General features: G+C 39.5%; 2 protein-coding genes across 3 annotated transcripts in view; one reads left to right on the top strand and one right to left on the bottom strand.

Annotated features, from left to right (window-relative positions):
* The window catches only part of Ugp2 (UDP-glucose pyrophosphorylase 2), a 57,980-nt gene extending 39,199 nt beyond the window's left edge, over window positions 1-18,781 (top strand). Inside the window, exons 4-10 of the mRNA XM_005366461.3 lie at window positions 8,015-8,200; window positions 9,349-9,482; window positions 10,819-11,116; window positions 11,956-12,153; window positions 12,809-13,051; window positions 17,111-17,215; window positions 18,336-18,781. Coding sequence (XP_005366518.1) covers window positions 8,015-8,200; window positions 9,349-9,482; window positions 10,819-11,116; window positions 11,956-12,153; window positions 12,809-13,051; window positions 17,111-17,215; window positions 18,336-18,443 — 1,272 coding nt within the window. The 3' untranslated portion in view covers window positions 18,444-18,781. The remainder of the gene's footprint in view (window positions 1-8,014; window positions 8,201-9,348; window positions 9,483-10,818; window positions 11,117-11,955; window positions 12,154-12,808; window positions 13,052-17,110; window positions 17,216-18,335) is intronic.
* Window positions 18,782-19,324: 543 nt separating this feature from the next.
* The window catches only part of Vps54 (VPS54, GARP complex subunit), a 75,392-nt gene continuing 68,355 nt past the window's right edge, over window positions 19,325-26,361 (bottom strand). For both annotated transcript variants that reach the window (XM_005366459.2, XM_005366460.2), the window contains exons 21-23: window positions 25,630-25,737; window positions 23,631-23,725; window positions 19,325-20,647 (exon numbers count right to left, since the gene is read on the bottom strand). In XM_005366459.2, coding sequence (XP_005366516.1) covers window positions 20,542-20,647; window positions 23,631-23,725; window positions 25,630-25,737 — 309 coding nt within the window. In that variant the 3' untranslated portion in view covers window positions 19,325-20,541. The remainder of the gene's footprint in view (window positions 20,648-23,630; window positions 23,726-25,629; window positions 25,738-26,361) is intronic.

Raw genomic sequence — 26,361 nt, 5'->3', positions numbered from 1 at the left:
TATTTTGTGTGTATATGAATGAGTGTGTATGCCACTGCATCTGTGTGTCTGTCAGAGGGTAACTTAAGGGAGTGGGTTCCAGAAATTCTCTGGACTCTGAGCCTTGCATTGAATTGAAGATGACTGAATCCTATATGAACATGCAGTCTTTTTCGAAGTTAACTTTACTAACTTGAAGACACATGAGGCATCCAGCTCTCAAGGTACTGAAACTTTCTGGTATTCTCAACACAAGATAGAGCAAGCTGTCAGAAGCATAGAGAGCTTGGATCTTCAGTGTGTGTCACTGAGAAGAAAATTCAGATGGAATGCAGCTAAAGATGGCATGCTGATGGTCACTTCAGTCCACATCAAGCCCAACGAAGCTTTCTCATTGAAGTTTAGTTTGGTGGGAGTTAAAGTTTGGATTTTTTGGCCTTGGGGAGGAGTTGTATGTTATTTATTACTGGAAAAAATGATATCCCACAAGATTATTTTATGTTCTGAAATATCATTTCTAGTGTTGCAATATATTCTAAAGGTTTTTAGTTTGGTAGGGAGTGAACTTTTTTGAAATAGGGACTATTAACCTCTGGTCTTCATAAGGAAGGATGTGTGATTAGTTCATACACCTAGAGCCTATGGGTCTGAATATGGAATGTCGAGGGTGAAGAAAGGATACCCGAGGGTAAATGCAGAGGCATGTAAACGAGACAGTAACAGTATGTGAGAGAACCCAGAGCTCATGCTCCTTGAGGAAAGTACGGTGGTGGAGTAGAAGAGGCTTAAAGCACCTTACAGTCTTTGTCTTCCCATTAGGATTGGTTTGGAATTTTGTAATGTGAACCAAAAACAATGAATCTGGAGAGGTAGTCTAGCTTGGTGGTATTGGGAACCTGGGTTTCTCTAGCTTACTGCCTTGTCATCTGTAGCATATGCCCTTATTGTCCCAAGTGGTCACAAGAAATAGCTGTAGTTATGTCACTATTCCAGGTGACAGGCAGGCAAGGAGGGAGGGGGATGGACAGTGCCCCCTGTTCTTTCCTAAAACAGCTGCCAGTTCATTTCAAGGTCATCATTTGACCTGAACTTTGGCATAAGCAGCTGCAAGGGAGGTTGGGAAATACACTCTTACTCTGGGTAATAGAATGAGTGCCCAGTAAAAAGTTTGAATGATAAAGGGAAAAGGAAAGAATGATATTGAACTTGACAGCTAATGATCTTGCATGCCATACTAATGCTATCATTAGTTAATGCTGCAATGAGTCCTGGGATTAAAGGCATGTGCCACCACTGCCTGGCTTTTAATTATACTTTCTATATCACAGTTATCAGAGTTCTTCATGAAAAGAAGTTGGGGCAGAACACAAGGCAGGAACCTGGAGGCAGGAACTGATAGAAAGGACTTGGAGTGGCACCGTTTGTTTTGTCCCACATGGCTTATGCAGCCTGCTTTCTTACAGAACCCAGGACCACCAGCCCAGGGATGGCCCCACCCACAAAGGACCAGGTCCTCCCCATCAATCATTAGTAAAGTGCTCTACAGGCTTGCCTACAGCCAGATCTTACAGAGACATTTTCTTAATTGAGGTTCCCTCCTCTCAAATGACTTCTGCTTGTGTCAAGTTGACATAAATACTAGAGAGGACACATGCTGAAATTTTTTTAAAAATTAATTGAGAGGACTGGGAGGTGGTGGTGCATGCCTTTAATCCCAGCACTTGGAAGGCAGAGGCAGGTGGATCTCTGCGAGTTCGAGGCCAGCCTGGTCTACAAGAGCTAGTCCCAGGACAGGCTCCAAAGCTACAGAGAAACGAAACCCTGTCTCAAAAAACAAAAAACAAAACAAAAAAAAATTGAGAGATGAAAAATGGGTTATATGGAGTTAAGGAGACCACTATAGCACTGGCAACACAGGTCAGAGGTGATGAGGCTGAATGGACTCATTGAGCAGCTGGATGTCTTAATGGATAAGGACGGGAATGATAGCTGTGGCTTTGAAGCCAACGGTATAGGAAGAGGTCTACTTAGAATGATCTTGGTAAGGAGCAAGCAGAATGGCAAGGAAAAGATAGTATAGTGTTTCAGAAGCCAACGGGAAGTGGGCATTTTAGGACTTAGGGAGTAATCAGTTGTGTCTAACGCACCTGATAGTAAGTATTTGGTGTTATTGATAAGACCTAGCAATCAAGATGTTATTGTCTTCATTCGTGTTAAAAGCAGGCAGTGCTGTGATAAAGGAGAAAACCGGAGTTGAGAAAGATTAGAGAAAGTAGAGGTGTTTGTAGAGTCACACCCAGAGACGGGAGGAAGCGATGGGGAGACTGATGGATGAATGGAATCTTGGAGATGATGTGCAGGATGTGGCAGCAGGAAGTCAGTGACTATTTGCTCTGTGAACTAGAGTTGAGTTCATTAGGGTGGCCGACAGTGTTAATGAACTTGAAAGTTAATAAATAACTGTAATAATAGGGAAAGTACAAGATTTAGCATATTTTCCACAAAAAAAAATTCATCTATGTATGATTTTTTTTTTTTACTTGCTACAGAAAATAACCCAGATGATTCTGGCCTTTCCCTTCAGAGGTATGAAATGAAAAGACAGTATATGAAAGTGCCTATCATGGAACTTGCCACAAAACACTGCATGAGGAGGACTCAGTGAAAGTTCTTAAAATGCGTGCTCTTTATGTGGAACATCCTGATTTGTTTGACTTTTTACACCATTTTCTCTCTGGCAAATTCTTTTTCTCAAAAAAAAAAAAAGTGGCTCACTTTGCAATAATCATCCCCTTGTGAACCATAACAGTGGGTAGTGCTGCCTTGCTTTGCGCATTTGGCACTTACGTTAGAAATGGAACACGCTATCCAGAACTGGGTTACACTTTTCGAACAGGAACAGTGTGTCCATGACTGTGTGCTGAATTTGGCTTTTCTTCTAACTGGAAACTAAGTTGTGAGCAGAGTTGGCAAGATACAGATCATGGCAAACAGTTTTAAAAAGATCTTTCCATTTCTGTAAAATGACTAGGTTGACATCCTAGAAGGCAAATGTTCTTTTTGCTTGTTTGTTTTTCGAGACAGGGTTTCTCTGTGATTTTGGAGCCTGTCCTGGAACTAGCTCTTGTAGTCCAGGCTGGCCTCAAACTCACAGAGATCCACCTGCCTCTGCCTCCCCAGTGCTGGGATTAAAGGCGTGTGCCGCCACCGCCCTGCAAATGTTCTTAAAATCACGTTATGTAGGGAATTGCTAGCTGCTTTTAAGGAAGGTGTTTGAACAGAAAGATGAGAATATGCGTGGCCTGGCCGTTCCCGAACATTCCCTCCATCATGTGCTTAGCTGCAGTAGAGATCTTGTTAGAGCACTGAATTCTGTTCTGTCTGGGGGAAAACAGGGAGGCAGAGTGATCAGTGAGTGAATGCTCAAAGGAAATAAAAGGACATGGAGATTTTTTATTGTAGATAGAGGGGAGAAAGCAGGCAGAGGGAAGAGTCCAGGCTGAACATGGCTGGCCGACTAAACACCACCATGAGAGGAGAACAAGAGAAGAGCCACTAACCAAGAAAGGCGGCCCGGGCTCAGAGACCAGTGTAACCAAAATGACTGAGTGATACAGGATCAGACCTGGGCCCAGCGCCTGGGGGAGAGAGGTTTAGGGTAGGAGCCTGGTGAGGAGTGCTGGGAGGAGCCACAAGTATTGAGTGAGATTTGTCCTGGGTTTGAGGCCTTACATTCCAGCCTTTTGTTGATGATAAGGGACAAAAATCTCTTCTGTAACTACTTCCACAGGTACTGAGAGACCTGACAATTAGGACTGAAAGCTCAAACCTGCTCACTCTTAGTCCTTGACTCCAGGGATTCAGTGTGAATCACATTCGGCTGTTGTGTCCTGAGACCACCCATTGTATCTCAGTATGTGTGTGTATTTTCTCGAGGAAGCACAGGAGACCATGTTCTGTGAAGTTCTGTGTCCTAAGTTATATAGACTCCCTACCTTCTGCAGATGTCCAGGAGCCAGCACTCTTTATATGGTACTGTCAGTGATACCGACCCATCTTAGTGACTCTGAAAAGGATCCTACTGAGGAATTTAGATGTCAAGGGTCTAAAAATGGTACTATGACTGGGTGTGTCCAGTGTGTGACCAGCTGCTGCTGAGCAGTGTTCCAGCACTGACACCAACACCACCTCCACCACCTCCACCTCCACCTCCACACCCCTGGTTTGTTGAATTAAACTAAGCTCTGTGGGGTTGCTTGGTGAGGTCCTGTGGTGGAGGGTGTGGACACTCATGGACAGGGCACTTTTGTTGTGTACAGGATGATTTATATGACATGAATCTCTGCTTACTCTCTAATAAACGAATAACTTAAAACCTGCAATAAACTCTAGACAAAAATATCCTGGCTTCTTGGAATCAAATAGTTACTAGAGTTACTAGATTCATCTGTCTTTGGGTTGGTTGCATAGCACCCCCCCTTGTCTGTGTCCTGTGTGTCAGTGTGCTGTGTGTCTCTGTGGGGTAAGGAGTTTAGGGTGGGGTAAATCATGAAGCTAACTCACAGACACCTCCATTGGTGGTTTCCAACAGCAGAATAACTTCAAACGCTTCTTCCCGATTCATTGCTGTTTGAATTTCTTCTTCCTTGTCGTCTAATGGCTCTTCTCAGATCCTTTCCTCTATAAACAGATTCCTCGGTAGCACCTTTTCTTCTTTAAGAGTCAGATTTCCTAAGACAGCTAGGTATCACTGATACTAATTTAGTATATGACCCTTCATAGAAAACCCCAGGCGGTGAATATTAACTTTTTTTTCCTTTTTTGCCTTGAGTTGTGAGCTTAAAACTTTTTTTATAAGTTAGTCTCCCATGTATCTGAGTTCCTTAGGGCCTTTTCATATCTGTGGTTTGATTACCCCCACTCCCTTCTCTGCCCTCTCCCCCTGTGCATCCTACCCGTTTAACCCCTTGTGCCCTAGTTCCACTCCGAACATTCTACTAGCCTCACTCTGGTGCTGCCCTTTGCAGTCCTCCTGCCTGCTGAGTGCTGGGGTTACAGAAGTGCAGTGCTGCACCCCGTGTAGCATTTTGAAGTTTAATTACTGTAAAGAATATCGGCAACTCTTATCTCTAAATATTTTATTTCACAAACTTGATGACATATGGAACAGAGATTATTTGTCATGAACATCATAATTTTGAAGTTGTGGTTTTTCGTTTTGTTTTTGTTTTTCCTCCTGGAAAAATTGTAAGTCAGTGAGATTGGTGTTTGGTTCCATCTTTCAAATTTCATTATAAATAAAATTCCTTTAGCATCCATTCTTGAAGAAAATGGACCTTAGGGGAATTAAATTCTTTATTTGATAGGAATGTTGATGTACCAAAGAATTCCTTAGCATATAGAATTAAGATGTGATCCAAATTCTGTTATCCTTCCTGGCATTATTATTAACTACATTTCAAGAGCTATCAGCTAAAAGTGTAAATTATATTTTCTTAACAACATCTAACTTGTTTATACATTGAACTTTTGTTTTATTCTGCTTCCAAATATAACTTAAATATTTGAAAACATTATTGTACATGAAATCATTAACTGTAATTTTTTTTTTCCTTTTAAACATTCTACTTCAACCGTGATTGTCTGTGTGTGTGCCTTTGTGTGCCTGTGTGTGTGTTGCTGCCCAGTGAGGCCAGACGAGAGTATTGGATCCCCTGAAATTGAAGTTACAGGTAGTTGTGAGCCACTTGATATGGGTGCTAAGAATTTGAGAATCGAATTCATACCCTTTGGAAGAGCAGGAAGTACTCTTGACCACTTGCTGAGCCATTGCTCCAGCTTATTACATGGAATCTTTTTACTGTCCCTTACATCTAGATATTTGTGTCTTTATGCATCAGAATGTTCAGATATGTGAAAACCATATCACAGTACGTTTTGTTCTGATGGTGCACTTATTTTATAGTATGATTCAATTATATTCATAAGTTTAGAGAAAAATAAGTGCTATCCATGGTGAAACTGCAGTGAGAGAGTAGGAGCTCATACGATGCTTAATGGGAAGGTGGAGGGAGAATGTGGTCAGCGTCGGGGACATGGAGGTTTCCGAGTTATTGCTGTATGCTTTTTATATTTCATTCTTCCAGTTGTTCATCTATAGGCTACATACATAATGTTTCACAATTAAAATTTTAAGGTAGAATTGGAAAACAGGCCTAACTCACTGTGTTCGGGGAAAATTGCTTTTATGTATTCTATTTTTCTAAAATACATGTCCAGAGCATTAAGTAATATTTCTGAGGTATCAGTTTTACCTAAAGTGAATGTAACAAGTGGATTTTCAGCTAAGTTCTTGATGTGGGAAGTGAAAGTACCTGCTAAATGGAAGTTCCTGGCTTTTACAAAATAATTGGAAAATAATTAACTTTTTAGAGCGCATATATATGTGTGTGTGTTGTGTGTGTGTGTGTGTTGTGTGTGTATATGTTACATAACCTCCTAACAGAATAGACTACTTGAAGCCATTGTGTCATAGTAGCATCCTCTTACTTACTGGTTGATCTCAACAGCTGTATTTGAAAGGATTATAAACTACCCTGTCACATAAGGGCACAAATATCTCTGTCATCTAGTCTTTTTTTTAATGGTGTAACACTTAAATTTGGGACTTTTCCTTCTTTAGAGCGCCTGTAAGCCTTTTCAGTGCTTTTGTCGCAAGCCTTTCTTTTGGTTCATGAGTGGGAATTTAGCTACGTTTACAAGGACAGCAACAGTCCTACCACACTAACAAGTCATTCAGAATGGGGCATAGCAAGGGTTCTCAGTGGGATGAAGAGCTCTTTGTGTTCTTAGTGTTTACATCGAATAGAAGAGTCTTCATCCACACTTGGCAGTTAAGAAGAACTATGTTACAAAGGAGTATTTTGTAGAAAGATCTATGAACAAGAATTATGTATTAAGTTGGTCCATCACACACAGGGAGATGTTGGTCTCCAAGGCCAAGATCACAGGAGGTGAGCCCATCACTTCCTTCCTGTCCCAATCAAAATGCCTTCAGACAGGACGTGTTTACAGGTCACAGGACAGATGACAGCAGATGTTCACAGAGTAACCACTGTTGGCTCAAGTTTTCAGTCTCTTCATGTTATCTTGTACTGTGATGGAAGAGGCCATTTGAGGGCTTATCCTATTAAAGCAGAATAACAAAAATGTCACAGATGGATAGGAAATGCATTTTTATTTTTTAAAATGCTTTCATTCTTGCTATAAGAAGTAAGATTTGTTGCTCTTCTTTGGACATCAACATTTCCTATAAATGTTAATTGTTTCTGTACTTGTACGAGAAATTCAAGTTTAAGGCCCTGTGCCCACAGAGAGCGAACTAGGATGCTAGAGAGGAGGTGGGACTGGGATTTCCACAGCTCCAGCCTTTGTTCTCTCCTTCCCTCCCAGGGCATTTCTTAGTCAAGGACATTTCATTTTCCAGTACAAGTTTTTAGAAAGTGACAGCCTAGAGTTAAATTTCTGAGGAAGGAACTGTGCTTGTGCCTACCTAGAATTTTGACTGCGCCTGCACCACCTTCTTCTGCTGGGTTATCTTACAACTAAATGGGGAAATAGGAAACAAAAACAGTTGTGTTTTGTTTTTTTTTTTTGCTTCCTGTGGTAGGAAAAATAGTATATGATTGATAATGTTCAGAGTTGAAGTTGGATATAATGCACCTTAAATGTTTAGACTTGATGAGATTTGGGTATTTGCTATTTTGATAAAGATTGGAAATAGTATCTTAAGATAATTAAGATTTAGATATTGACAGCAGTCAGACAAATGGTTGTACACTGTCATTCCACTGTAATTAAACATGCCGTTGGCCTACGTCCTTGTGCAAGGGAAATTGCCATGTGACCTTGCTGGAACTTTACATTGAGAGAACAAAACTTTAAGGAACCATGGAAATAATCTTGGTTGATTGTCTTTACTGTCTCAAAGCTACTCAAATGACATCTCTAATTTTAATTTTATATTTTCTTTCAGATTCAACCCTATGAAAAGATAAAGGCCAGAGGCTTGCCTGATAATATATCTTCTGTGTTGAACAAACTGGTGGTGGTAAAACTCAATGGTGGTTTGGGAACCAGCATGGGCTGCAAAGGCCCTAAAAGTCTGATTGGTGTAAGAAATGAGAATACCTTTTTGGATCTTACTGTTCAGCAAATTGAAGTGAGTAGTATTTGGCCGTTCTCATACTAAAGTAGATTTAGTGTTTCCATTAACATAAGTGCTCTATTAGTAAATGTGGGTGTGAGGTTGAGCTAGTCAAAGGGGGTGCTATTTTGTCTCTATTAGTGTGTGGGTGTGTGTGTAAGGACATATCCTTAAGACGTAAAAGCTTGATGTTAAATAGCATTTGTGGTTGCTGAAGGCTCTGGGTCTCTTCAGATTCTCTTCAATGTGCCCTCTACTGCTTTTTCCTTCATGACACTAGAGTTTTCTGGCTTGATCCCTCTTGGGAAGCTGGGGAGGATGTCACACATCTGGTTGGACGTAGCAGATGCAGTACTAATCTTGGCTTCCTTCTTTGACAAAGTTATTAATTGCGAACTTGATGGACCATAGATTTTATCTTTCTCATCTCTGTTTCCCTTGTCTAGTTTGGTCCTAGCAACTACAGTCATAACACTAGCAGCAGCAGCAGCTAAGCTGACGTTTGTCCAGTATTTACTACACACCAGATATTCTAAGCACCTTCTCCAAAATGACTCCTTTTGTCCTCTCAACAACTCACAAGTACTGTTACTCCCATTTTCTAGATAAGGATGGGCTCTAAGTACAAGGCTTACAAGATAGTATGATGTGTAAAAATCTGTGCTGCCTCTTAGCTCTTGAGAGACAGAAGATTTCAGCTGAGGTGTGATTGATGAGTTTGAAATTCATCTGAGAATAGGAAATTATGACTTTATTGCAGTTGTGCTCTCATCCCCACAGTGCTCGGATACAGAGCAAATGCTTAGTTAGCACCTGTCTACCTTCAGGCCATAGTACTGTTGACGTGCACACAGCTCCAGTGGGGACTGTCCCAGGCCACCAAATCTGGGCCTCAGCTGAGTTAGCCATGAAATGCAGATAGTAGCTTCTATTTTAGAGGGCCATGATTTATTGAATGAGCACATGATGAATTGCTTACCCATATATCTGGCTTACACCAGATGGTCACTTTTGTAAAATGTGTGTGTGTGTATGTGTGTGTATCCAGAGAGATCTATCAGTCAAGCTTTAAACATTTTGTGATTAGCCATTGAAGAGTCAACTTTAGATTGTAAGTCAGAGAACATGAGTTTGGATGATCTGATTGTCACTCTGCTCTTTAGCACTTGAACAAAACCTACAATACAGACGTCCCTCTTGTTTTAATGAACTCTTTTAACACGGATGAAGATACAAAAAAAATACTTCAGAAGTACAATCATTGCCGCGTGAAAATCTACACCTTCAATCAAAGCAGGTACAAGAAATAAAAATAGCTAGATATTGGAATTGTGACCCCTGGGAATTCTCTTCATTGTTGCAACACAGTAGCCTTATAGCAGCAAAGGTCAATTCTTGCAAGAACTTTATAACTTTAAAATTATATAGAGGTTGGGCCTGGTGGTGGTGGTACACACCTTTAATCCCAGCACTTGGGAGGCAGAGGCTGGTGGATCTCTGTGAGTTCAAGGCCAGCCTGGTCTACAAGAGCTAGTTCCAGGACAGGCTCCAAAGGCACAGAGAAACCCTGTCTCAAAAAAAAAAAAAAAAACATTAAAAAAATTATATAGAGGTTGATAAATATGTAATGGTTATAAACTTTGGCTCTGTCGTTTCCAGTTTCTCAGGGGATCTGCTTGAGATCTTATCCTATGTCCCAGATCTTTAAAGGCAGTCTAGAAAGTCTCCAGTCAGTGGGTGAATTCCTGAACACCTTGCCTGTGGCAGGGGTTTCTTTATCCAAGTAGATAAAGGTTTCGAGAACACTCCACTCAGGCAGTAGAGCAAGGAGAAGGAGGCGAAGGTGACTGGGGACAGGTCTTCCGTTAGAGGTGGACAGCAGGCTGCAGGAGCTTCTGGAAACAGTGTCTAAAGTTGGACCATTTTAAAATCTGTTTTCACATCACTTTTCTTTTCCCATCCTAATGTGTTTGTTTCCTGTTTCCTAGTAGTCTGTCCACACGCTCTTCCTGTTTTCCTTTACTGGTTGCCAACTCTTAGCCTTGTGCTGACACCTGGGTGCTAAAGGAGGGAAAGCCACCCTGGGTGCATGTGCTGAAGACTGGGCAGAGGGTCTCGGATTCGCAGGCACAGGGACCAGTGAAGTTTAAAAACATTCACTTACTGAGTCCATCCTCTTTGAGAATTATAAGAACGATCTTAAAAATATGAAGGGCCTTCCTCTCTGTATGGCTTTGGAAAACTTCCTTTGAATAACTATCTAGAAAATAGATTTTTAAAAAATAGTAATGACAGATTTTCCTAAAACGATTCACCTATAATTTACTATTGACAGTCTCTGAAATGGAGGGATGTTTTATTTAATATTTTAAAAGATTTTGTTTTATTTTTCATTATGCATATCTGTGTATATCTGTGTTGGTATATGCACATGAGTGCAGGTACCCATGGAGGTCCCCTGAGACTGGATTTACAGGAACGTGTAAGCCATTTGACATGGGTGCTGGCAGCTGAACCGTACATGTGCTTAACCATTGATCCATCTCTCCAGCCCTTATTTAATTTTAATGTATTGTTTTATTCGAAGGATTAGGTGTGCTACAATAAATAATGTTCTCATTTTGTTTTTAAAGGTACCCGAGGATTAATAAGGAATCTTTACTTCCTGTAGCAAAGGATGTATCTTACTCAGGGGAAAGTACAGAAGCTTGGTATCCTCCAGGGCATGGAGATATCTATGCTAGTTTCTACAACTCCGGCTTGCTCGACACCTTTCTAGAAGAAGGCAAAGAGTATATTTTTGTGTCTAACATAGATAACCTGGGTGCCACAGTGGATCTTTATATTCTCAATCATCTAATGAACCCACCCAATGGGAAGCGCTGTGAATTTGTCATGGAAGTCACAAATAAAACACGAGCAGACGTAAAGGTAAATACTGAAGAATCAATTAGGAGATTCATGTTTTTACAGTTGATAAATTACATAGATAAAATATTTTTTCTTATTGATAAGTTTCTATTTTATGAACTACGTATTTGTTATTTACTTAACATCATTTTAAGAGAGTTATTCTGTGGGGTACCTTAAGTTCTAAAAAAACAATGTTTATGAGCCCAGAATTAATAAGTGTGTAAACCTATGTCAATAATTTAAATTAAAAATAGTTTCATACATTTTTATGGAACGAATCTGAACTATGTGAAAACACACAGCAAATTTCTCACGCCATTACTACTCTTCGAGTTTCATATTTTATTATGCTATCCTTTTCATGGAAATTTATTTCTATAAAATGTGTGTATGTATTTCATGTATACTTTGTCACTGCGCTATCTTTGTAGTTGTGTAAGAATAATGAATGCGGTTGTTTAGTACAAAGTGTAAACGAACGTGGCATATTTGGTGGTGATACAATGGCTGTAGCTGATGCACACCACATTGGCTGCCCTGGATTCTGTACCTCTTCCTCCTCCCACACTGGGATGGTCTCATAGCTGTAAGGACATTTCCAGCCTTGATCTACTTCTCATTCACTCGTCTGTCTTCCTTCTCCCCCCATCCTAGACCTTAGGAAGGGGAGGAGGACTCTGAGTACTCCCAGGGCTTTAATTATGGACAGGACAGTGAGTGTTTATGGTAAAGTAACAATCTGAATTATGAAGATTATATAATCAGTGTCTTCTATGAAATTCTATAGAATTCATAATCAGTGTTGTAGGGCTGATTGCAAGAGAATTGGAAGCACTCATGATTTTCTGCTTTTCTAGGGTGGGACACTCACTCAGTATGAAGGCAAACTGAGACTGGTGGAAATCGCTCAAGTGCCAAAAGCACATGTTGATGAATTCAAGTCTGTGTCAAAGTTTAAAATATTTAACACAAACAACCTATGGATTTCTCTTGCAGCAGTTAAAAGACTGCAGGAACAGAATGCCATTGACATGGAAATTATTGTGAATCCAAAGGTAAGTGAAGGTCACGGTTTCTAGAGGCAGATCCCTGCCAGCTCCCTCTGGCTTGGCTGTCCCATCAGTCAGACTGTTTGGTCTAGTCAGGTTCTCCAGTTCTGCACTCACCCCAGTGATGTGCTCCTGACCCCAAGCTGAAAAGGTCTCCTGCAGTGTAACTGCTTCTTCTCTACTCAGACACCATCTGTCTGTAGGAATCTTCTACACAATCGTGTGCCTTCTGTAGGAATCAGTCTTCTATGCTCCCATGCCATCTATCTCTAGGAATCTTGTATAAGTTTTCTCAACTCCTGGTTCTTTACTGAAAAATAGACATGTTGCTCACTCAAGTTAAGAAACTTAAAAAGAAAATCATATGTGGAGCATAATACAAATACTTGGCTAATTAATGTCTGTTATCTGATTCTATGAAACCACTTTGCAAGTACTAACATCACACATGGAACACAGCTGGGTGCATAAAACCTGTGTTCCCTGGGTGTGGTGGCATACACCCATAATTCTAGCAGTTGGGAATGGAGGTAGAGTTAGTTCAAGGTTGTCCTCAGTACATAGTGAGTTTGATACGTGAGATTCTGTCTAAAAACAAACAAGTCCCAAACTCTTTGTTTCCCACTCTTACCCAACCTTTTTCCTTCTTACTTTTTTATAGACTTTGGATGGAGGCCTGAATGTCATTCAGTTAGAAACTGCAGTTGGAGCTGCAATTAAAAGTTTTGAAAATTCTTTAGGTATTAATGTTCCAAGGAGTCGATTTCTGCCTGTGAAGACCACATCAGATCTCTTGCTTGTGATGTCAAACCTCTATAGCCTTAATGCAGGATCTTTAACCATGAGTGAAAAGCGGGAATTTCCTACAGTACCCTTGGTTAAGTTAGGAAGTTCTTTCACCAAGGTAGGTAATTTGTAAAGATAATCAGAGAATTACTTTTTACTACTGACCTTTTATATCCCTCCATCTTTGGTGTGATTTATAAGAATTGACTGTAGTCTTTGTAGTTGCTCTGGAGAGTAGGAAAAAATGCTTTAATTTGGGGACATGACTGCTGCTTTCATCAGTCAGAAAGGGTTAAATCTCATTTAATCAGTATGTATCGTGCTCCTACTGTCTCCTGGGCAGTTTCTCATTTAATCAGTATGTATCGTGCTCCTACTGTCTCCTGGGCAGTTTCTGGATGTGGAGATTTAGCAGCAAACAAAGCAAACTAAAATCCCTATCTTCATATAATTAGCATTCTATTGGGAGAAGCTAAGAAGTCAGTACATCAAATATTTAGTGTAGCAGGTGGTAGAAACTATAGAGAAATAAAGCAAGGGTGGAGCTGGAAATGTGTGGTGGAGTTGATGGCATCACAGAGAGCCTCAGGAAGAAGCTGAGTGTGTTGTGGATTAGGGTAGAGAGCTTCACCTAGGCAGGGGTGATAACTAGACTTAGAAAACACCCTAATACCAGACGGCAAGTTAGTGCCAAGCCTCGGAGCCTGCTATGACATTTAAGTTTAGTCTAGTCCTAGACATGGTTTAGTGCCATTTGGTCTGCAGTGCAGATGAAGAATTGAATAGTAAACTATGAGTATTTGCTTCCTGAAAGATGCAAAAGAAGTTTCAAGGTGGAAGGAATTAGGTGTCAAATGCTGTTGCTGATTCAAGCTAGATGAGAATTCACCATTAAACTTACCAGTGTAAAGTTTGGGATATCTAGTTGGAGTGGATTTAAGGAAGGCTGGGAGAATTGGAGTTGGAAATTATTTTAAGAGTTGAAGCCTCAAAGAAAAACAGAAATTAGGGTAGTAGGCCAAAAAGGACATAAATTTTAAGGGGTTCTGTTTTATAAATATGAGAGAATTTACTTATATATTGTTGGAAATTAATATAGTCAGGAGGGGAATACAATTGAAGCAGACTCCTGGAACAAATTCTTAAATAGCCTAAGGAAAGCTCTAACAGTGGAGAAGTTGCCTTCATGTCTGAATAGAGTCTTTGTAGCACTAGAACAACGGTAGAGAAAAGACAAGGAGGCAGAATGGCATAGTAGGGCCAAAACCAGTCGGGCTTATTTTCTCAGCAAAATAGAAAGCAAATGTATATAGGATTGCTTATACTTTATGCTGTTTCTTGTCCTGAGCCCTGCTGCACCTGTGACTCCTACCCATCCTGTAAGGCCAACTGCAGTCTAGAATATTTCAAGCCTTGGTGGTCTCTCCTCTTTTTCTAAATCCTTGACTGTGTGAACTGCTCATCTGGCTTAATACGATGGTTACTTATTTGTTTTCTCATTTGAAAACAAAACATCTGATCAACAGGATTATAAAATGCTTGAGTTTTTAGAAACATTACCCTATCTATCTACTGGTCTCTTCTTCACAGGGGCTTGACTATAATGAGTGCAAACTAACAGGTTCTTCCCATAGAAGAACTTGGCCAGAACTTCAAGTTCTAGATTGGATAGATGGAGAGTGAACAGCCTTGTCTTGTTCCTAATTTTAGTGGAATTGCTTTGAGTTTCTCTCCATTTAATTTGATGTTTACCGTTGGTTTGTTGTAAATTGCTTTTATTATGTTTAGAAATGTTCTTTGTATTTTTGATCTTTCCAAGACCTTTATCATGAAGGGATGCTGGATTTTGTCGCAGGCTTTTTTTTTAGCATCTAATGAAATGGTCATGTGGCTTTTTTCTTTCCGTATGTTTATATAGTGTATTACATTGACAAGATTTTCATATGTTGAACCATCCCTGCATCTCTGGGATGAAGCCTACTTGGTCATGGTGGATGACTTTTCAGATGTGTTCATGTATTTGGTTTACCAGTATTTGAGTATTTTCGCATCAGTGTTCATGAGGGACATTGGTCTGTAATTCTTTCTTAGTTACGTCTTTGTGTGATTTGGGTCTCAGGGTAACTGTAGCGTCATAAAAAGTTTGGCAATGTTCCTTCTGCTTCTATTGTGTGAAACAATTTGAGGAATTAGCTCTTCTTTGAAGTTCTGGTAGAATTCTGCTCTGAAACCATCTGGCTTAGAACCTTTTTTTTTTATTTTTTAAAAACTGTTAATGAGTGCTTCTGTTTCCTTAGGGTTTATAGGTCTATTTAAATTGTTTATCTGGCATTGATCTAATGTTGGTATGTGATACCTATCAAGAAAATTGTCCATTTTCCAATTTTGTGGGATACAGGGTTTTGAAGTATGACCTAATAATCCTCTGTATTTCCTGGGAGTCTGTTATATCCCCCCTTTCATTTCTGATTTTAATTTGGATATTCTCTCTCTGCCTTTTGGGTAGTTTGAATAAGGGTTTGTCTATCTTGCTGATTGCTTTTCAGAGATTCAACTCCTTGTTTTATCGATTCTTTGTGTTGTTCTGTTTTTTTGTTGATTTTAGCCCCGAGTTTGATTATTTCCTGCCATCGACTCCTCCTGGGTGTTTGCTTCTTTTTTGTTCTAGAGCTTTCAGATGTGCTGTTAAGTTGCTAGTGTGTGATTTCTCCAAATTATTTTATGTAGAAATTCAGTGTTATGAACTTTCCTCTTAGCACTGCTTTCATAGTGTCTCATAAGTTTGAGTACGTTGTGCCTTCATTTTCATTGAACTTTAGGAAGTCTTTAATTTCTTTTTTTTCCTTGACCCAGTGGTGATTCAGTTGAGCATTGTTCCATTTCCACGAGTTTGTAGGCTTTCTGTAGTTTGTGGTATTGTTGAATTCTAACTAACCCCTGGTGATCTGTTAAGTTACAGGGCATTATTCCAATTTTTTATATATGGTCAATTTTAAGAGAAGGTTTCATGAGGTACTGAGAAGAAGGCATATTCTTGTGTTTGGGTGGAACGTTCTATAGGTGTTTGTTAAGTCCATTTGAGTCATGACATCTGTTAGTTTTTATATCTCTGTTAAGTTTTTGTCTGGCAGTCCTGTTCAGTGGTCAGTTAGGTGTTGAAGTCTCCCACTATTAGTGAATGGGGCTTAATGTGTGATTTAAGTTTTTGTTTCTTTTATAAATGTGGGTGCCCTTGTTTGGGGGCATAAATATTCAGAATTGAGACTTCATCTTGATGCATTTTTCCTGTGATGAATATGAAATGTCCTCTTCTGTCTTTTTGGTTAATTTAATTTGAAGTCTATTTTTACTCAATATTAGGATAGCTACACCAGCTTACTTCTTAGGTGCATTTGATTGGAAAAATCTTTTCCCAACCCTTTTACTCTGAAGTAATGTCTGTCTTTGAAGTTGAGGTGTGTTTCCTGTGTGCAGCACAATGGATCCTGTTTTCGTATCCATTCTGTTAACCTGTGTCTTTTTATAGGTGAATTGAGTCCATTGATATTAATGACCAGTTATTCCTGTTATTTTTTGGTTTTGTTGATGATAGTGTGTTTCCCTTCTTTGGGTTTTGCTGGTGTGAGATTATCTACTGCCTATTTTCATGGGTGCAGCTAACTTCTGTAGGGCTGGATTTGTGGACCAAGAATGGAACCAAGTATTCAAATACTAGAGCATATGGAGACAATTCTCATGTCAAATACCACAGTAGAGTTGACTTTGAAAAGAAAATGAGGTAAAGTAGCAAGGAGGGAAAGCTGAGCTACTGTCTGGGATTCTTAAAGCTATGGATGGTTTGATTAAAAATACAAAGAAGTGCTCAGAAAGGATGAGAAGAAGAAAAGAAAAAATAAGGGAGAGTGTATGAGATGCAGCTGAAGAGAGTTAAATAAAGACTGCATAAGTATAATTAAGATGGAGAAATGAAAACAGTAATTCTGAAATGTAACTGAGCAGTGTATAAACAGAAAGAAGCAAAACAACCATAAGGTATATATGTAAGAACAGAGGTCAAAAGTGGAAACATGAGAGAAAATCCTTATGATGTATTGAAAGGTTGAAATCCTCCGATTCCTCTGGCTCCAGTGGTTTCATGTGCTGCTGTCTGAAACACTTATTATGCTTCTACTTGAAGGTTCAAGATTACCTAAGAAGGTTTGAAAGTATACCCGATATGCTGGAATTGGACCACCTCACTGTTTCAGGAGATGTAACATTTGGGAAAAATGTTTCATTAAAGGTTGGTATTATGAAAGTAATGTTTATTATGGCCTTTATAAAATAGGTTTAACTTTCTAGTCCCAAATTTACCCTCATTAAGGAGTAATTCCTAGTGAGGACAGGTGATCATCATTGTATTTAGTACTACTGTATCCAGATACATAATCAGTTCAAATACAAGCATGATCAATACAGGAATTTTCTGGAATGTAACCCTCAACGAGAAAGGAAACATTAGAGAGTAGTGAAGTGGGACAGTCTTCAGAATAGCCCCTATTAGCATTGTGATCACTTATAGTGACTCATCTATTCCTGTTGAGAAATATGAAGAGGGTAGATAATTAAAGCTCACAACTGAAGATATGCTTGCCTTTTCCTAAGTATATAATCTTATAAAGTTCCTGTATTGATATTTTAAGTGTTCTTTTGTGTTAGGGCCATTTGCTTCAATGAAGGTGTTAAAACATTATATATGAATAATACATGACCATAACTTCATGTGTGCATACTACTTTAGATTAAGTCTCATTAAGATATAAGAAGTGTTTCCAATAACTGTTCTTTAAAAATTAAAAAAAAAAAAGGAAGGGGTAGGGGTCAAGGAGACAAACCTGTGAAGCCCATGTAAGGAGGCACAGTGGTGCAGGAGTTGTCGCACCTGCACTGCAGAAGTAGATGTGTGGTTAGCCTTGCCTGCTGTCTCACATGTTGCTCACAGCGAGGTGGGAGAGATCTCCTCTCAAAAAGAGGTATGTGACACCCGAGGAACAACACTTGAGGGTGTCCCCTGGTCTCCACATTAGCAGGTGCAGTGATACAGACACACAACAAAACCAACTCTGTAAAGATAACAGGTCGGCACCTTGTCTTCTTAAGACTGAATAATACCTTGTAAATGAGCCTGAGATGGCACTTGTATGTCTGCTTCTCACTTGTGGTGCACCTCTAACAAGTGTAGAGCCAGCACTAGGACTGTGATAGAAGGACACGCTATTGTACTCCTTTCATGTCTAATCTTACATTTACAGCAAGTACATTGTTAAAGGAGCTGAACATGAGCTTGATTTTAAGATAACCAGTTGAATGTTTCAGCTTCAGTTTTAAGTAAAATCTTTGTTGTTTTTTTTTTCTTCACTTAGGGAACAGTTATCATTATTGCAAATCATGGTGACAGAATTGACATCCCCCCTGGAGCAGTGTTAGAGAACAAGATTGTATCTGGAAATCTTCGAATCTTGGACCACTGAAATAAGTGATGCCAGATATACTTTATACTAATTATGGCTAAAGAGTTTCTTACAATAAAATGTTCTCTACGATTCTCAAAGAAGCAGGTACTTTTACTGCGCTGTACTCTGCAGTGTTGATTTTTAAAGTAGAGTTTTCTGCAGTGTGCTTTTAGCCTAAGGAAAGCCTAGATGGAGCAATACTTTACTTCTCTGATGAAGAGCCTAGGTAGTTCATCTTAAAGTGCAATATTATTTAATCTTAGAACTGGGCCAGCTCGGCCAATCTCTAACAGAAGCTTGAGTGATGGTCACTTTGAATTGCCTTTGATTTTAAAAAAATAAAATGATACAACAATCCACTTGTTTCCTGTGCTGTCTAGTGCTGACTTTGTGAAACCGCAGGAGACTGCAGTGTACTCTTGCTCCAGGGTGGTTTCTTGGAATGTTTGACTAGCTGGTTAGCTAGCCAATCCTGGTTGGTTGGTTGTTTTTCATTTCTAAGACTATTAAACACTGTTAATGACAACACAGAGACTAAACTTGAAAGTATTTCGTGTTCTTACCTGATTTTAACACTAGTATGCCTGCCATGTTTTCCACATTTAAGGGAACAGGTTTTTCCCAGCTGAAGGGGCAGAACAAGCAGAAGTAAAGCCTGTTTTTCACAGCCTCCTGTTCTAGAAATTAGAAGTTCTCCTTCATTAAAGGTTCAGTTCTTTTACTTGCTTTCATTCATAAATACTGATAACCTTTGAAATCAGGTCTGCTGGTAGTTCACACATGCCTTTCTCTAGTCAAGTCATGCTACAGTTCTTCCATACTTGTTTTGAAAAGGCTGTGTTTAAAGTATACTGTATTCAGCACCATTGAAAAAAGTTGCCTTTTAAGTCTGATGATTTTTTACATCTTTATTTTGACAGTTTAAGAACCAATGACATACCTCTGTAATGATTTAAAAAAAAAATCCTCTTGAGAAAACAAAACAAAAAAACCCACAAAATAAGATTATTTCATTGTACATTATCAGCACAAGATTAGGCACTCTGACAGGGTGAGGCACAGGCACTTTCACTGTGGAGTGTTACCGGTTCTAAAAAAGCTTACTCACTGACCTTGTATTTCTGGCCCCAACATAGCAGCCTGTATTTTAAAAGTTCTGTTTATCCCTGGTCTTTTCTTATATATATATCAAAAGTAACTTAAAAGAATCCAAGAGGGCCATATTTCATGTTATCTAAATGTTAAGATGAGAATTTGTAAGTAGGCGTATTATATAAATTATGTATTCTTGCCTCTGCTAGAAATAAAAAAGCAAAGAAAAAAACAAAATATAACCAACCCCTAACCCTTCATAGGTACTTTATAAATACAGCTATTAAACCACAGCTTTGTGTATGTCACTTCCGGAAAGTATTTAAGTTAGTAGTTGCATAAGTAAATGCAAATATTCTTTATTCCTTATAATTAGTCTTCCATATATTTAGCAGTTTGAGGCTCTACCCAGTGACATACAGTGGTAGTGAAAGGTTAAATATGCAGCACACAAAACCTGAAACTGACATTAGTCACTAAAACAAAAACTGAATTCCTAAATCCAAGCAATCAAAAGATGTTTATTTTTTATAAAGATCTGTAAAAAAATAATTTTTCAAACAGCTTTACTTTCATAGAGAAAACTTTCTACAGAGGTTGACTAAGATTTTAATATTTTCAATTGTACCATCATTAAATAAGGTGGGACACCATATAAATTTCATTGCACTGGAAGAAATGCAGAGCATTTTTAATATAAAGTATACAGAGCATTCTAGGCAACTACAGCTGTGTTACAGCTATGTGTTCTTTTGGATTTGGTCCAAAGAAACCTGAGTCTGTTTCCAGAGAGAATGAAAATGTTATAGACACCTGATCAATTACTCCTTACCAAAGGATGCACAAAAATAGCATCCTTGTAGATCCCAATTAATCCAGCTCCCAACACTGACCCTTCTTCTTCCCGTCCCCCACCTCAGTTCACTTTGGGTTCCAGGTTCAGTTCCTAAAACACCAGGCATCCAGATTTTCTTCAGACACACGTCCTGTGGTCAGATGAACTACCCAGGTTTCTAGTCTGCCATCACCTCTTCTGTTCCCAGATCTCGGCCATGTTAAGATCCAGGTCTTTAAGGCCTTTTAAGGCTTGAAGATTTCCAGTGTAAAAAGCTACATCTGCTGTGACCAACCTGAAGAGTGGGAGAAAGGTATTTTTAAATGTAACACTTCTATTCAGATAATTAAAGGAGCAATATTCAGATGCTTAGCCTAGCTGCTAGAATAGTTTGAAATTCAGAATTACTTGGGATAAAAATGTTGACACTTCTTAGGAGATTCCCACTATCTAAAGGGCCATTTAATACTGATTTGGTAATGTTTGGAAAAGGAATAAACCGGTGCCTTTTATAGTCAGTTTCGTGACAAATTCCACCTGATAAAATGAGGTTTATTTTTAAAAAGCATAAACTAAGAGAGAAAATAACAAGTGAAACTGAAATCATTTCAGTTAGTTGTCATTAAAACGTGTGTGTGTGGCTACAATAGGAGAAGCTCAAAGCTCAGGTTTCCTGGCAGTGCCTAGAGATTAAATGAAAGCTGGGGTTCTTATGCAAGCACAAGTGAGTATCAAACTTGACACTGAGGGCTGAGTGGGCGGACGGCTCAAAGGTAGAGTACTTGCTTAGCATGAATAAGGCTGTGATTCCATCGCCCACAAAGCACACACAGTGTAACAATTGTATTACTAAAGACTCACTTTAGTGTGCAAACCTGTCAGACTCATACCGACCTCAAAACATTTCCTTTAGATCCTGAACTGAAAAGCAGGAGCTGCTTAGCCTGGGGACTCTTAGAAACTAAAGTGTAATTTGTTTGTTTTAATGCTGTTTTGCTGATACTGTTTTGTTCATATTCTTTTTTTCAATTCAGGTATGTTTCAGGGTTCAGATAAGTTTGTAAAAGGAATTGTTACAGCATTAACACACAGAGGCACAGAAAACAAGATTGTGCATGCACTGGGGGCAGTGGGTGATAGGGATTGAACTCTAGGCCTTACTAGGCAATAGCTCTCACTGAGTTACTCCCCAACCCAAATGGAAGATTTGAAATTGTAAAAAGAACTAATCTTAAAAGGAACATCAGCTGAGCAAGGATTTTTCTCTCCACCCACAAAGTGCCTCAGAGGAACACCTACGAACCTTTATGCAATTTTTTTTGTAGTGCAGTATGGGTGATGTGTATAATTTAATTCATTTAGGAGAAACTCTATTAATGGGCAAATAAAATATCATTATGATTGACTTCAAGTCTTTAGTAGCTTACCAATGTAGACTAGAACCAGTATGTATGAACTACTTAGCTAACAGTCACATGTGGTTTAGGTACAGTCGCTGACAGTAGCTTGGTCTTCTGCTGGCACACAACAGATGCTGGTGAGATGCGAGAAACTCCTACCCTCTAAAAAAAGCAGGTTCTTCCCTCCCCAGCTGGCCCTCCAAGTAGCCAACAAGGGAATAACACTTTATAGATCATTCTGGGCTGGGAATGTTTACATTAGGAATCTTTTCTATCCAGCCTTTAATCTTGAACGGTGTCTATAAATGATTCACAATCAAGATTTGGAAGAAAAGGTCATAATTTCCTGATCTAGATAATGCTTGACCAGTCAATTTGTAAATGGCTTCACAGCAAGAAAATGGATCATGAACATTTAGTTATCAGCTAGGTGTTTCTGTGATGTCATTTAGAACATCCAACTTTCCAGTCACACCTGGAGATAAGTACTACAGTAACTTGATATGAGGGAATCAGGACCCAGCGTGACTAAGCAGACAGAGGTCTAAGCTTTTCAGCTGTTGTCTAGCTGCATGAATGAGTTGAATTACAAGGAACAGCAGGAAGGTGAACAAATACTTTGTTCGTGTCATTCCCGCTTCTAAACTGGCTCTGAATCAAGAAGATGCTCTTAGGCATCTAAAATAGAAATAGCATATTTCTCTTGCATTTACTTAGGTTTCCTATGACCAATATTTCTTATCATTCATAGGGTAGTTTTTCAGGCACCAGAGAGATGGCTTAGCAGCTCTGAGCACTTGCTGTCTTAGAGAGGACCTGGGTTAGTTGCCAGCACCCTCATGGCAGCTTACAACTTTAAACCCAATTCCAGCGGATCCAATGCTCTCTGTCTTCTGGCTTCCAAGGACACTAGGCACACACATGGTACATAAATAGACATGCAGACAAAACACCCATATACACAATTTTTTTTAAAAAAAGATAAAATATGTGGCACACCAAGAAAACCATACCAAAGTTTAACAGGTAGTTGGTGCTTTTTCTTTTTTTAATACACACACAAACACACCCATTTCACAAGCTAGGGATGAAGCCAGGACCTCACAGATGGAAGGCAAGTGCTCTACCACTCAGCAACATCCCCAGCCTCAGATTAATCTTCAATTATCTTTGTGAAAGGAAGAAAGAGTTTGTTTTGTTTTGTTTTTTTTTTAATTATTTCTAGGACACCTTTAATCCTAGTACTTATAGGCAGAGGCAAGGTGGATCTCTTGAATTGGAAGCCAGTCTGGTATACATAGCAAGAGCTGGTCCCTGCCTAAAAGTCAAAACAACAACAAAAAGTCTAAGAAATTTCAGGCCTAGCTAAGATAATTATCTTATTCAAAATTTGAGATAGAAGTTAGTAGGTGGCAGAGCTAGAGTTTATCCCAAACTTTGTAAAATACGAATCCATTGGTTTTAAAATGTAATACTATTTTAAGAAGAATAGATTATTTTTCAGAACTCTCCAAAATAAGGCATAGTTTACCCTCATTATTTTAGAAATGAGGCCACTCCTAGTCCAAGGGTCCTGGAGTAGAGCTCTGAATCCTGTCTGCACAGAGCAATACCGTTCAGCATCTAGAGATGAGCCACTAGCCCGCACTGCCTCACTGAGAGGATCTGTAAGGTTCGGCAAGGAGCCGAACACGGACAGCCATTATTAACAGAGACAGTGGGAAGATACAAAGAGGCCGTGTCCACAAGAGAAGAAAACAACGTTGCTGACTTGGTGGTTTTCTTCTTCTGTATGATGGCAGCAGGGAAGCCGACCATGAACACTGACAAGGACTAACATTCAGTACAGAGCAGGTGGTGAGAGATTAAGAATCATACCCATTTTGAGGTCCTCCATCATTTATTACATTTAAGTGTGACAACTGCTTTTTCAAGTGGAGTTTGTAACTTGCATTAATTCTTAAAAATAACATCTGAAAAAGAAATAAAAGTTTCTTAAAGTTCTGAAATAGAAGATAAATATCCGTAATCAATAAATGGGAAAGGTTTTTTTTTTTTAAATCTTTGTTTTGACATAGACTTTTAGGATGTTCTTCGGAAGCACTGAGCTGCTAATTTACTGTGGTTTCCTCGGCCATTGGACAAGAGTTCTTCCCCCACTCAGCAGTACTTCTAGCAGTAAAACTCCCTTTATGTACAGTAGGAGAATTCCTCAGGGCTACATAGAGTCAAAACTAGGTAAAAATAACACAAAGTAGTGGGGAGTTTTATCTTAACTAGGAACCTAGTGGGGGTGAGGGAATAAGACATAAGAGGTAAAAGCTACTTTTACCTGATTACTCTATGGAAATAATTTAACCATCTATTTACCAACATGTATATATACGGGCACCTATGGAAGTTTGGACAGCTGCTGGTATTTGAGTGGTAAAAGGAGCATACAAGCCAGGAACTCCTGCAGAAACTTAGCAGAAAGAAGGCTCGCAGGCCCTTGAGTTAGAACTCAGCAAATGTAGTCAGAGATGGGGGAATCTTACTTGGTTGAGGAAGTGTGTAGCCATCTCCTCAGAACTGAAACATCCCTCCTAGAGTGGGAAGAGGCCTACCCAGCTCCCCGGGCTCAGGAGGCTCAGTCACATGGTTACATGTACTTCTCCCTCCTCACAGGTACAGAGGCAGTAACAACTGTGGAGACTCCTGAACTTCCTGCAGGCATTAAGGGTTGTTATTGAATGCAGCTCTGAGCTGTCACCCATGCCTGGGTAGCTTTTCAGTGAGTCACTTCTGCCCTATAAATAATACTAACAGACTCGACTATTCCACTGGCCTGCTCCTGGTGCCCTTCCTGGGATGAGCAGACATTGTTAGCCTCTCCCAGGGACGCTACACAGCTGGAGGATGGCTGGCCAACAAGAAATGACAAGGGTAGTCATGTCTGTCTTCCCCTCAGTCTAAGCCCTGAGGGAGTTAGATGATGCTGAATTATGAGGTTAATGTTATTAAAGAAAACCTAGGAAAGCATGAAGAATGCGAACAGCTGGTACAGAAGTACAGGGTCACAAGAAAGAGCAGGAGATGCAAGAACACACAGAGCTTTAAGAAGGCCGCCCCAATACCATCTCATGCATACACAAGCTGTAGGAACAAAGTTCTGGATAACAACCAACTGGGAGTTAAGCCCCCTGGTACACACTAGTTTACATTCTTACACTGCACCATTCTACAGTTGGGCTTGAATGACAGCATCCAGTTTAAGGAAATTAACTGGATGAATAAAAATGAGGAAAGGATGAAGTTTTGGACTTTGGAGGTTTCAGGGCAGAGAAAGAGGCATGGGGCATAGAGATCCCAAAGAATAAATGTGTACTACTTCTGGTGGGCACAGCAGGAAGGGTAGATAGCTCTTATTCCCTTCCCATGTCTGGTCACAGTTGAGAGGTATTCCCCACCCTTTTTACCACAGACCACTCATGTTTGTCTAATAATTAGTAATGACTGACTTATGTATATGCTAATCTTAGCACTCCACTGCTAACTTCTCTCACCTCTAATCTACTATAACCTCAATTTATAACATCATAGATTTATTGATAGACGCCAACTCTGATTTCCATACTAATAACGTAAAGAGTGATAATAGAAGTTTTGACTCTAACAATGGGTAACAACAGGTGACTAGAAGATCTGTTTAGTTCTCAACTGCCAAAACAAAAGACATTTGAAATTAAAACATTTTATTCATGCCTCACTAATCAATATAACAACCCAAAAGATGAACTACACTTAAACTTAACTGGATCTAAAGCACATACAAACTCTCCTACTGGTATGAACATAAAGGGTTAAAATCGCAAAGGTCTTTAGAGTTAGTACTCACCTGTGTTTGTTCTTCGGGAAGAAGATCAAATATAGCTTCATGCATTTTTGTCATTTGCTTACAAATATTCCTGAAACAAGGGGAAGGAACAGGAGCTTTCACCTCGTACTGGCAAGGGAAAAAGAATGAGAATTATCTTTAGTCTTTTGGACTATGCAGTGTCTCTGACGTTCCCTGAGTTGGGTTTTCTGTGCCTCCATACATCTAATCTGGCAATAGCGCTCAGGTCTTCAGCTGAGGTTTGTACTACCATATGAATCTTGAGAAACTTTTGGTCAATAACTTCATCTAGTTTATGGGAAGTAAAACACTTTACTAGACCATAAGCTGCTTCCAGCCTTAAAAATGCCGTTTGGGTTTAAAGCTCCTTCAATTCCTATCTAGTTCTTACACAGAATCATGAAACGTGACTGGTGTGGCTGGCTCTTTCAGGTAATGCTTTCCTGATTATTCTTGCTGTCCATGTGCATATACTCCATCCCTTTGCTGGCTGAATATGCTACACTATGAGCAGACCACAGTCTCCACCACTTGTCAGCTGGTAGAACTTGGAGCTGCTATGAATTATGCCGTTATGAACAAGTGTGAAGGTTTTGGTGTGGATTATTTTAGCTCTTTAGGATATGTAAGTAGCAGAAGTCAGTGGGTCATATGAACTTCATGTTTAACTTATGAGGAAATACAAAACTATATTCCAAAGTTGCTGCACCACTTCATAACACCACTAGCAAG

Source organism: Microtus ochrogaster, unplaced genomic scaffold, assembly GCF_000317375.1.
Source record: "Microtus ochrogaster isolate Prairie Vole_2 unplaced genomic scaffold, MicOch1.0 UNK9, whole genome shotgun sequence".
Classification (NCBI taxonomy): Eukaryota; Metazoa; Chordata; class Mammalia; order Rodentia; family Cricetidae; genus Microtus; species Microtus ochrogaster.
Note: the sequence above shows the minus strand (reverse complement) of the source record. Positions and strands in the feature narration are given on the sequence as shown.